The sequence below is a fragment of the Hyalella azteca genome, unplaced genomic scaffold, assembly GCF_000764305.2.
Source record: "Hyalella azteca isolate HAZT.00-mixed unplaced genomic scaffold, Hazt_2.0.2 contig13926, whole genome shotgun sequence".
NCBI classification, from domain to species: Eukaryota; Metazoa; Arthropoda; class Malacostraca; order Amphipoda; family Hyalellidae; genus Hyalella; species Hyalella azteca.
Genome location: NW_025943831.1, coordinates 78,166 through 91,208, shown reverse-complemented (window position 1 = coordinate 91,208; position 13,043 = coordinate 78,166). Strand labels below are relative to the sequence as shown.

Sequence of the window (13,043 nt, the reverse complement as noted above, 5' to 3'; positions counted from 1 at the left end):
TAGGAGGATGCTTTTCAACCATCGTATGGAAACATGACACCCAAATCCAATCAATAACGTCATTTGCTTAAACGTTGCTCTTAATAACACCGAGAAGTCCATGAATGAATACAGAATCTATTTAAAACTGTCTCATTTGACTTTCAACACTAAAATTGTCCTATAATTCTATGCTTGACCTTCCCCTATGATATTTTATAGGATAATATATCATTATGTCTGCAAAACATAGAAATGCATGATGGATGACTTTAATAATGGTTTTGCACTAGAAGCATACAATAGATTATTCTAACCATTTTATCCTTAAGAGGCAGCGTCGAGATGACTTTGCTATCGTTGGAAGGGTCGAGGAGCTCGTTATTGTGATACATCTCAACACGCATGTTGGGCGGCGCAGCTTTGAGCCGCTGCATCAGCTGACGCCGAAGTGACCCCACTGTGTCGTTTGTGTGGGTCCACAGTTCCACCTCTTCTGGCTGACGTGTTTGTGACTGGAAGCGCACAGTCACTGACATGTGTTTACCACGCCAAGCACGATTAAGCGGTAAAATGGTGCGCTCGTCACCAAACTCACCATCACATTCAACCACATACTCATACAAGACTTTCAGTACGCGACACATGCGAGTTGTTTCCTGCTTTAGCGTCTCACAAGCGTCGCTGTGGCTGAGACAAGACACTGTGCTGGCCATGGCTTTCAGACGCGACATAGCGTTGTTCACAAATTCTTCATGAATGGCACCTTGTAGAGGCAAGAGTCGGGGTCCCAGGTTTGTGAAAGTTTCTTTAAGCAACTCAATGGCTCTGTTAGCCATGTCTTCACTACCACACAAAAGTATTTTCCACAAATAGTCTGTACCAATGAGGTCAACATCATCTGTTAAATAGGTGCGCCTTTTGAGCATCAACTTATTTTCTTTAAAATTCACAGCCTTGAAGAAACGATCGAAGCAGCGCATACCGTGTTCTGTAAGGAGCTTAGGGTCGAGCATCAAGATATTGTTCTCAAAAAATTCTTTATTGATATCAGGGTCCAAGTCAGGTTCGTCTCCCATTAGTTTAGAAAACCACTTGAAGCAAGCTTCGCGGTCTGCAGTGAAGACTGCGTTTTCAGCAAGGCAGTGCCAGATCTGTTTCGCTTGTGGAGCGCACAGCCACAACTGTCCATCTTTCAGTAGGAAGCGTAGGAAGCTTAACCTGTCTTGCACCTGCACGATGTGATTGTAGCGACCGTCTGGCACGATGTTCACAGGACTGATGCCAGGTTTCTCTGCAAGAAACGACAGGCCTTGATTATTAATCTTGTCTTTACCTCTTCAGCAGCAGCTATTATCGAGACTGATGAGTGAAGGCAACCTTACTGAAACTTAAATAACAAGATATAATATTTTCAAACGCATACAGAGATAAAAGAAAGGCGTGAGCTGCATTGTTTTGCAATAACTGGATTAAGGAAAAAATAACGTCCTGATTATTTCAAAACACCGTACCCTGAGCAATAGTCCTGATCTGTTTCATGTAGGCCGTGAGATTCTCAGTGACAAGCACCACCAGAGAGTGTTGGTTCTGTAGCTTGGAGATTACATCGTGTCTGCAGTGAAAAAAAAGATCAGCGATAAGTAGCATCGTACATGACGTAGGTAAATAACTGAAAATTAGATATTTTTGTCGAACAAGCCCGTCATTTATTAGGGATCAAAAGTTTATGCTATGCTGTTTCTACTACCGCTATGTTTAACAACTGGGAACTTGCTTCAATACAATGTCAGGCGGACAATCTTTATTGATTCTGAAAACTCAATTGATGACTTAAAATATTTACAGGCAATTTCAACACATTATAATATTTCCAATCAACTTATATCGTTTTTCCTTGCACAACGACAATGAAGTAGACTTCTGTATCGAGAAAAAAATGCTGAATCTTTGTCCAACCAAGAGAAACTATACTGATGTATAACTCGGCCAGGTAAGACATACCTGTACGAGACGTGAGTAACTGGCCGGTGCTGGGAGTAGTTGGCAGGAGCTTCGTTGTACGAGCAACAAATCTCCCTGATTTGCTTGAGTGCAGGCAGCACCCACTTGTCATTTTTGAGCTCCTGCACGCACTGGTCCAGCCACATGCGCTTCTGATTGTCGCGATCCTGTGGACAAAGATTTAAAATCACTCTCACACTGATGATAATCAACTGCCCAGAGAAAAACTCATCTCCTGGCATAAACAGTTGAATCATATTGACGAATCATGGATTTAAAGATCTACATGAATCTCCCAAGACGTCATCGTTTCGTACATTAAAATCCCATGAACTAAATAAGGCGTGTTGGTCTATGAAACAATACAAAGAGACCTTAGGAAGAAAACCGCTTCATTTGATGAAAGTTTTGTAGAATGATTACTCAAAATTTGGAATTCAGCGAAATGGTAGTGTCATTGTGCGCAGAATATTAATTTATATATAAGCCTCTGTTTCTTTCAGTTTGATGGAGGGATGGTGGTATTGCTTGCTTAGGCACAATTGATTAAGTTACAAGAAATAACCTCACATTTACAATTTTTTCCCCACCTGAGAACAAGAGTAGTCGAGGATCTTGACATGGGCGCTCAAAGCTTGGTCCAGAATCTCCGTAGGAACGTCGGCAGATCGCGCCAGCGACCACAGCAAAGTCAGCACCTGCCATGCCCACACAAAACTTAACCTCATCTGGCTTCAAAAGCAAGCATCAAATAACTCGAATGTAAAATGTTACAAAAAATGTTAAAAAGTAATCACAAAAACAACTGAAAATAAATAGAATTCAGTGCTTGAAACTAAGCATGAAATAATTCAAAATATCTAATCATCAGCAAAATCGTCAAATATTTATCTAAGCAGCAAATGGAAAAAAAAAACATCCATATTGAAAAATACGAACTAAAGTTGCCACCAACCAATCGCCTATCTTAATTAAGCAATTGCAAAAGTCAATCGTTTGTAAGCTTTCGCGCGTGCACATTTCCATTGTGAATTTGTAAATCTATCTCACCTATCATTAATTTACATTATTTCTCTTTGAACACTGCGATTCTTAACAACCTTTCTCATTAAGTAACAAATTCACAGCCCAAAGCCAAAAGCACATCACAGCATCCAACGAATCACAAAAAAATCAGTATGGGCATGAATTTACACTTAAAGTTCTCCCTTTCAAAAATTGCTCTCCTTTAGAACCACAATGCGGTAAATGAGCTCAGAATAACAACGTTCACGTAGCACGACCAGCACTCAACAAAATATGGACAAGTCCCACCTTGTGTGCCATGTCGCCGTCCTTGTCGTCCTCCGCAAGTCTCCTGATGAGCTCCAGCAGCTTCTCCCGCTGCTTCTTGCTCGCGTCTCGCCAGCTCGACTGTAACATCAATCACAACCTCTGCTAACATCTCATTAGAATTTAATCTAAAAACTAGTTTCAAATATTCTTTTTACCTCAGCTAAAAATGTATGTTTAGTGAACTTCTTCATAAAAACTACCTAGAAGATTGGAGACGTGCTCTGGAATGCTGTAACCTTGGACCAATAACAGCGAGGCCAGGAATCAGTGTCGGTGTATCACTGATACAATTCCAAACCAGACACTCACCCATTACATCAATTTTCTGGCTTAGAGAATTATAGATTGAAGTGAACGCCCAAACTGTCTCGATACAAACTGATAATATTCTCGAAGGGTGGATTAAAGCTTGTAATATTCACTTTACTATGCTGACGTCGAACAGCGTATGTGAAAACGTCGAACAGCGTAACGTAGAGGAAGGCAAAATGAATATTCGATTCTTACGTTGACATGGCCAACCTCGTGTAGTTCAAAATTAAAAGGCCAATATGGGTAGAAATGGGATGGTTGCTGCTATAACCAAGAAGCAAGAATCGAACAGTAAAATTAAGAGAAAACAAAATGCTATATTACTATCATTTACTACATCATTTATATCATATTTACTTTCATGTATAACACTATCGATATTACTATCATAAGCACGCCACGTAAACTTCATATATTTAGAAATTATAAGCTTACAAATGTTGAACTGTATTGTTTACTGATGAACTGGCTATTATGGGCTCACCTGGAACCTCTCGAAGAGATGGTCGAGCTGCTCAGGACTGAAGTCCCAAGCCAATTTAGCCAGCAAGTCGTGAACGTTCTTAACTATAGCCTCGTGTTTGCCGTGCTGTGCCAGCCATATATCATCTAGGTCGTCTAAACTCAACGCCTGTACATAAATGACGTTCAGAATTAGAACAGACTAATAGATTCAATGAATGCAATTCGCATATATGGGTATCAAAATTGACAAGCCTGTCGTAAGCTGCCGGGGTGAGCTGTAAGTAAACTAAGTGGACGAGTTACACAATAAACTCTGCGGCTGAAATGGAAAATTTATCGTCAGAGTGCACAGAATTGACACCAGCATATTTGGAATGTAAGTTGTAGACTGTATATATACGGGCGCCGAGGCCATAAACGTCATTATCCTTTCAGCATTCAAGATATCATAAGTACATAAATCTTTCAAAAGGAACTCACACTCCTTTAATTTGTGTCTGAGGCTAAATTATCATGCCTTTGCCAGTCACCGATACGCTGCACATAGCAACCCCATACAATGCATCACCCCCAGCGTGCTCAAGAATTCAAACCTTGAGTGTTCAAAGGAAAGGTTTTACATAGAATCATATTTAATTTAGATAGTTCATAAATTTGCCGGTTTATATTTAGATGCAAGATTATTTGAGCTTAATGATGGTAGTAGAAAAATTCTACAATAGCTATTTACAATGAAATTTGTGCATATTGAATAAGTAACATTTTGAAAAACTCTTAGGACTAAATACCTTTTAAATTGCCCGCAATTCCTTGTAATAGCTTAAAAAGTTCGAATTTCTGAATTTTGCAATCAACGTGGGGGTATGATATCGAATGTACAGTACTAATATTGCATTTTCTATGAAAATAACATTAAATTCCTTTTCTTCGAGCACTTTACACTTAACAATTTTTGGCCGAAAGTAACTCAGGGAAGGACAGGGAGAAAAGAGTTAAATGACGCGCGACCCGCGACGACCAAATAACCCACAAAAGGTTAACAATAAAAATAGAGAAAACAATTCCTCAATATTTAGACTAACTCTCACCTTTTCTTTTATAATGAAACGAATAATTTTCTCCAGTTTTTCCACATACTGCGGCTGGTGGAGGGAGTCACGGAGAACTATTTGCAGGACTCTGTTCTCCTTAATCCACTCCTGTTAAAAACATCGAATTTCCCGAGTTAGCATCCTATGTCAACAGTGATGGAAAAATGACTTTCACGGTCGTTCCCAGATTCACCCTTGTCAATACTTCATAATTCACTACTTCCAATTGACGCTTCATTTCGTCAATAGGTACTTTCAAGTAAACACCTTAATAGATCAGAGGAAAAATCTAAGAGAAGTATAATCTGCACTACAAAATTATATTAATGAAGGTATCAGGAGGACAAAGCAGATGGCCACCAAAAAACGTAATAAAAATATAGACAAATCATTGCAACCATTTTCAACGAGAGATGAATTTAAAAAACTGATTAGAAATTACCAAGAGTTAGATTTGATACGGTACATTCGATTCGTATGTCATACTTGTTTACATCTAGGATGATTTTGTAGTCACTGAACTCATTGAACCCTACAACACGAGTTAAAAGTATGTTAAAAAATACTCTTCGTAAGAGACGAGATACCAGAAAAATCTCTAATTTACATCCAGAATAGATCAACAGAAATCCGGCACTGAGAGAAATGAAGGCCGCATTGTCGAAATAGCAATGCACTTTTTGTGAGTCATCTTGACCAGTTTACAACGGCAGATGGGCATATATATATCAGTCTTACGTCCACTCTCTGCTCGTGCTGTAAATATGAAAGTGTGTCGCCTATTAGAGACAATATGGCCGACACATAATTTTGAAAGCAAGTTTATGCTTAGAAGCAGATCACGTGCAGCGAATCTGGGTGCAGTGAGCCAGTCCTCATCCTCGTGCTGGGCCACCGTCGTCGGTAAGGTAGGATGGCGCAGGCTCGGGTAATTAACGTTGCTTATTACTTTGTTGACTTCATTTAAAGCGTTCATCTTACCGTTGAAAGAGGATATCTGGAGTAACCTGCAACAAAGAATCACATGGTTATTTCAAGTGCAAAAAAACACAGGTAATTTGTTGACATCATAATAAGCAAAAAAAATCATTGCTTTCTAATTTCACACGGCCATGGAAAACGATAATAAGTATTTATACAAGTCATGTTACAGTAATTGTGATTACAGTAAATTACACAGTCATATTAGCATTCATCATAATGATCAATTTCACAAATAAGTGAGATTTGTACGTTCGTATCGTGAGATTAAAAAATTATTGACATTTCCTAGACAACTCGCACCATTTTTTTAACTAAGGATAGTCTGAATAATATGTGTTTAAAAATTAATTTTTAAAGACAACACTTCTGAACAATCCAGTGTCTTGGATGTTACACATGTACCATGAATTTCTAATTTTATTTTAAAATATTGAAAAAAACTATTTTTCAAAAATTTTTCAACAATTTTTCAAGATATCAAAATACTGAAAATTTTCAAAGTTATTTATTCTGTCAATTGATTCATGCATTGTCTATGACTTTATGCAATTGTGCAAAATTTCAGATCAATTGGACCGGTCAAATTGTGTTATATATGGATTATAAGATTTGTAGCAGACGAAATGATTTTTTTTTATTTTTTTTAATAATGAAAAAAAATTATTGATAAAATTATTTATTCTGTCGGATTCTGTCGATTGATTCATGCATTGTCTCCAACTTAACGCAAATGTGCCAAATTTCAGATCGATTGGACAGGTAGAAGTGTGTTAAATATCGATTATAAGATTTGTAGCAGACAGACAGACAAACAAACAAGAAGTGAAGTTTAAGAGAAGTGTTGTAATAAAAATATCCTAGACAACTCGCGCGTTTACCTGAGTATCATCTTAAGGCGAAACATTTCTAATGTTTTAGCAGTCTCTTGTCTGGTTGGGACGCGCGAGGCGAGCATCTGAACAGACTTGATGATGGTGCTAAGGGCGTCGTTCTTTGCCTCAATCTTGGCTTCTTTCTTGAGCTCCTCGTCGGTCAGATTCTCTAAAAAGCCCAGCACCAAATCCTGATGAAAATAAGATAAGGATTAATGGACAGACAAACGCTAGCTTGCGACATCACAAGATTAGTCCATAGCCAATATTTGGCAATGGACATAAATTTTTTAAAACCGAAATTTCCAACGAAATTAGTTCAAATCTTGATCTTAGAAATGTGGTTACTTATTTTGCATTTAATGAGACATGAATAGACTAAGCTGCAGCGATTTTCCAATGTTGACAATATCGGTAACAACGTTAGTTTTCTGGCGTGATTCAAGAACCTGAGAACTACCTATATTTACAAGCAGTCTTTGATCAAAACAATAAACGTTTTAAAAACTAAGAATATTTATATCTCACAATGATGGGCATGAAGAAGGTTTCTATTGTGCTGACGGTAAGAAATTCATAACATTGGCCAAAGGGTCGCAGCAATGAACACATCACAGGCACGGACAAGTTGCGGCCACACTGAAAGCGCTCCAGGAGCTTGTCAAATCCTCCAAGTTTTCCGAAATAATTGATAAGATCAACCAGCCATCCTCTGGGATGCCTATAATCATGAGGCTTTGCATAAATGCGTTTGTGGACAGGAACGCTCAGAAGAGATGACGCGGTGGCCGCTTCTATAGGCGAGGCTATTGAGGAGGAGGAAGTTGTTGCTGCTCCTGAACTCTCAGGCGACGGTCCAGAAGTAGAAGGGCATATCAGATCAGATAATCCCTGGTCCTTGTCCTCTGAAGTGCTCGGCTGTGGGGCAAAAATGCCATCAGTAGGGAAGGTATTATCACCGCCATCAGGCTCTTGTGACTGCACTGATGCTTGGTGCGCTGGGGACAGCTTCTGGTTTGCAGGAATCGATTCTGGGTTCCTATTGCTGTTAAATGTGTGGAACCTGCAAGAAGCAGAGTAGATCGTTAACAATGTCTTTCTTTTCCAGGAAATTTCGTATTTCTCAAGAGGCTATTCACAAAATTAAGAAAAAATGTTCACAAAAATTCATTTATCCATGAGAATAATCAAGATGTTGAATGAAAAAAAAGCATGGTACATTTATTTTCATCCGTTCATGATATCAGAGAATAGCGAAAGCCTAACACTGTTCAAACTGTGATGACGCACTTGCATATTGGGTTGCAAAGGGTTGCCAAGAGGTCCAGCAATGGGAACCAGTCGTGTGGCAGCTTCAGAACAATGAGTTCAACCAACTTCTCACAGTTACTTAGAACGCATTTCTGTTAAATAAACACAGGTTACTCTCTAGAAATGTACATCAGTTATACACGATTGCTTAATCGTCTATTAACACAAGGGAACATTTTTTATAATACCATTTCTCTCAATCAGACAAAAAAAATCGTCACAATATCACCACTAGTTTTCATCGCAACATAGTACCTGGATGCAGCATTCATATCACCACTAAGTTTTCATCGCAACATAGTACCTGGATGCAGCATTCACCCTACTGGATCGCGTTCTAAAGGCTGCAGCCTTGGGACCAAAATAACCTATGATAGACAGTCTTTATATTATAGCATGGTTTATATTGCAACACTCAATGGTTCATCAATGTATGCATAATCATACAAGAAACCATGACATTCTAGCATAAAGTATCTTACACGCATGCAGGTAAAACTCACTTGAATTTCATACTTCCAACTATTTACTGCTTCATCAGTTAAAATTTTGGTGAATGATAGAGTAAGCCCCTCCCTGAAGAATCTTTGGCACGCCTCACTGCGCGTGTCAATGCCTTTCTTAGCAAGATCAATAGAGGCTTCCAGCAGCACCTCCAGCTCAGACTCTGGTAACACAGGCACTACCCATCGCTGTCTGTGAATCATCTCGTCAAGCCTTGAGAGAGCTGCAATGGGAAAGTCAGGTTCGGGAACATCCTCGGCACAACTGCTGTCGGGAGGGAAGGCACTGCTGCTGGTGCTGCTGTGGTTGCCTGAGCTTGGGATGGGTGACGTGGTGGTGGTGGTGGTGGTGGTCGTAGCGCTCGGTGCAGTGCTGACACTTGACGTGTTGTTCATCCCACCGTGGCTGTTAGTGCCTTCTGAGGAGACATCAGCTGAAGAGGAGCCTTCTTTGTCGCTCCCACCACATACTTGGGAGCTCTGCAGTGCAAATTTATAATGTAAAATCTTTGTTGTCTCTTAATTCATCCATTTTGAATTGAAGAAATTTTCAGATTTTTTACAAGATTAAACTAATTTAAACAGGTGAGAACTGACAACTAATGTTCAGAGAGATGGAAATTTTTCTAATACTTCAGAAATAAGTATGCAATTAGCTTTCAAAGTTTTAACTAGGGATAGATACTATTAAATAAAAAATAATGGCAAATCAGAACACTCCTGCACAAATGGCTGTAAAGATTATAGACTATTATGATATGATATTCTTACTAACTACTGTGTCCAATATGCAATTACTTTAATGGTGCTATTGGGTATGAGAAACAAAAAAAAATCAAATTCTTGGAATAAAGTGCAGCTAGACAAACTGGCCAGCTACACAAGTTTTAGTTCTACACAAGTTCACCAAAACGATCAGAGTTGACCAACTTGAAAGTGGTAAATAGTTACTGAATTCTTGAAACTCACAAAATTTGCCACAAGAAGAATTAGAGACACCAGATCATTACTAAAACACAAAAAGTACATCTATTCCTTAATATTATTTGAGCTAAAGAAAATTATCAAAAATTCAAATCTAAAACAAGAAGAGAAGGTAGTGGTAAATACCTGTGACTGCTGGCCTGACCCTGCAGCTGTTGACTGTGGTGTTACTGCCAGGCCACTCCCAGAGTTGGGCTGTTGTGGAGACCGCCCATCTGCTGAGTTGTTGGATACCATGGCCACAGTCATAATTCTGAGTGATGTTAAGAACCCCTACTGCCTTGCTAGACGGGGCAAGTAGGGGTGAAGTTGTGATGGTTGATATCCCAGCAACAGAGGAACCAGTTGCCTGCACTAGCATCCCTCACAGCATAGCAGACTCAACACTTCAACACCAGGCACTATCTGAAAACACACAACATTTTAACTCAAGTATGCTATCTTTTTATGATCCAAAATTATTTTACAACAGTGATAAATCATTCAAAGCTGGCAATATAACAAGGAATCTAATCATTGCAATAGAGAACACATCCCCCATTGATTATAATGTAATTGTGTACCCTGATGATGGGGAGCCACACATTAGCTGCTTGGCTTAATTTTCTTGAATTTGAGTGGCTTCTTCCATTATAATATTTTTCTTGCCAACTAAAGAAACAATTCTGCCATATAATTCAGCAAAGTCTGAGGGCATTGCAGAGAACTAAAATCAACTGGTGAGTATTAACACTACGGTATTGCTAATAAAACCTCAATTCATCCTCATGCTTTCATTTGGGGTCTTTTGTTGGTGGTAGCAAGACTCATCACACTGATATCTACTTCAACAGCTCCACCCCTTGACCAGGTATACATTGTAAGCACTAACTAAAGTACCATCAAACAGTGTAGTAAGGGACGGTTTTGAGCGTTTTTGTTAATAACTTCTTACCATGAAACATTTCCTAAATAAGTTTGCACTCATTTTATAGCTCTTTGTGAGGGCTATTGTAAGGCATCTTCAAAAAATTCCATATGCTATTTGTAAGGTGCCAGACACAAAGAATTGCCTGAATTCTTGGGAACGGGGAAATCCGGAAAACTTGAAATAAAACTTAATTTTAAAATGTTAGAAGCATGCAAAGTGTACTCATCTATCACTAACAGTGATCTGAAGTCCTCCTTTTCCTTCATAGATGATGTAGAATGAATGACATTTTCTGTGATTTTTCCTTGCTTTTCTTTTATTGATATGATGTTACCATATCCATACATTGCCATATTATTGAGGTGATATTACCATATCCATAAACATGCCACTGTGCATTTACATCAACCTTATTGATTGCAAGCTTCATATCAGCAGCCATATAGCACTTTTCTGTATCTGTAAGCTTACAGGGTGCCTTGTAATTTCACACCACTTTAATTGGGTCAAGTGAATAGGTACACTATAACAAAAAAAAAAGATTGTAAAACATATCTAAAACAGAAAGGAATATTCTAGCGACAACCATCATATTTTTTGGAGGAATAAATCAAAGTTTAGGTTAATTAATTTTCATTTTATGTTGCCCAGTGTACAATTATATCAATGATATTCTATGCACAATTTTGTGATGACTGATGATGCATTAATTTTTTGTTATGTGAAATTATTTTGCTGAGGGAGAATCAAAATTTTTTGTTGTTAATTGATTTCTTCATTAATGGGATCCTTTGCTAAATGCGGTTGCACTGTAAATGTGTTTTAAGAGGTGTCCCTTATTACCCTGGGAGGGGGGGGTGTCCTTTATTACCCCATCCTGCAGAAATGGCCACCATTTTTTCATGGATTGAGATGTACAAATTCTGTCAATCACCTTTTTAAACCAACACCTGTGTGCAACTTTTATGTGGTAGCCAGTTTGCAAAATCCGTAGAATCAGCATTTCTGTACTATACTATATGAATCAGCATACTGTACTATATGAATCTGGGGTTAGGTCAGTCAGTTAAGTTGTTTTTATATTCAAATATTAAGGAACTTGACCAAACTTGATCTCACCCTTTCTAACTCTGTCAATTTATGTTCTAACTTCAACTTAACATCTGATTTTCTGAATCAGCAATGAAATGCAGATTCTACAGATTTGGCAAACTGGCTGCCAATTCCTTAGAATCACAAATTCTGCAATAATGGCAAAGCATGTATACCACTACAGCACTCCCAAATTCCATCCCAATTAGAAGCCCTGAAAGACACCATCCATTAACAACAACAATATCCTAATAACATCCAATTATGAAACAACATGAGACAGATATAATACAAGACAATGGTATAGGTTCTAGGTTTGGAATTTTGACTCGTTATCAGCATTAATTCTTGATTGGTAATGGCAGTTGCCAGTTATAGGCAGATTTGATAACATTTGGCTGATAAACAAATTTGGTAAATTGGTAGGCCAACTTGGAAATGCATGGTTGCATTTCAAGCAAATAATGTTGCTTTTAAGCCTTCAAATGCAGCTGATAAGAAACTAAAAATTTAGTTACACCTTCAATAAGTGTTCAGTACATGTAATGGCATCATTGAGAGCTAGTGACTTGGTGTCTTATTGTTCAGCTGCATAGTAGGAAGCCAGAAGGGCTCCCTCAGGCCTTGCAAGATGCCGTAAATCAAAGGTGGCTGCAAGTAATTTTTAAAGTGGCAAATTGACTAGAGGGATAAACCAGGCCAGAAGTTGAAAGTATGAAACTTGGCCAAACTTTGTGGCAATGTTTACAAGGTCAATGATGGTAAACCAACGGGTCTGCACAGAAACCTAATTTATGCTCCCACTATTGAGTTCAAAGGCTGGAGAAACATAAAGCCAGCCAAAACAGAGACTGTGATGTGGCATTAGGCTAACTTGATAAGATGTGCAATGAAGATAAGTCTTCATTGAATTAGAATAGCCAAGACCCACTTGAGGAAAGCAAATTAATACATCATAATTTATGGTGTTGTTAAATCAATGATAACATTTACACTCATGGAACAAATTGAAGAAAGTCTCTTTCACCACCACCAGCAGTACCGTCAACCAGGGCTACTCAGGACGGGCGGGGTAACTCGGGACAGTCCTCCGACATGGCGTAAAACTGTTTTAGTAGCAAAACTAATTGGAATATTGCAAAACTAAATATAGTGGCATAAACGTTAACATTTTTCCTATCTATGTAGTATTAAGGAAGTT

The 13,043-nt window shown here is 38.5% G+C and overlaps 1 protein-coding gene across 2 annotated transcripts in view; it reads right to left on the bottom strand.

Moving 5' to 3' along the window:
- The window catches only part of LOC108679556 (probable ubiquitin carboxyl-terminal hydrolase FAF-X), a 31,519-nt gene that overhangs the window by 15,447 nt on the left and 3,029 nt on the right, over window positions 1-13,043 (bottom strand). For both annotated transcript variants that reach the window (XM_018168199.2, XM_047883881.1), the window contains exons 2-14: window positions 9,967-10,245; window positions 8,857-9,336; window positions 8,333-8,445; window positions 7,571-8,105; window positions 7,049-7,233; window positions 6,034-6,193; window positions 5,184-5,294; window positions 4,115-4,261; window positions 3,298-3,396; window positions 2,574-2,681; window positions 1,984-2,150; window positions 1,494-1,594; window positions 297-1,273 (exon numbers count right to left, since the gene is read on the bottom strand). In XM_018168199.2, coding sequence (XP_018023688.1) covers window positions 297-1,273; window positions 1,494-1,594; window positions 1,984-2,150; window positions 2,574-2,681; window positions 3,298-3,396; window positions 4,115-4,261; window positions 5,184-5,294; window positions 6,034-6,193; window positions 7,049-7,233; window positions 7,571-8,105; window positions 8,333-8,445; window positions 8,857-9,336; window positions 9,967-10,089 — 3,306 coding nt within the window. In that variant the 5' untranslated portion in view covers window positions 10,090-10,245. The remainder of the gene's footprint in view (window positions 1-296; window positions 1,274-1,493; window positions 1,595-1,983; window positions 2,151-2,573; window positions 2,682-3,297; window positions 3,397-4,114; window positions 4,262-5,183; window positions 5,295-6,033; window positions 6,194-7,048; window positions 7,234-7,570; window positions 8,106-8,332; window positions 8,446-8,856; window positions 9,337-9,966; window positions 10,246-13,043) is intronic.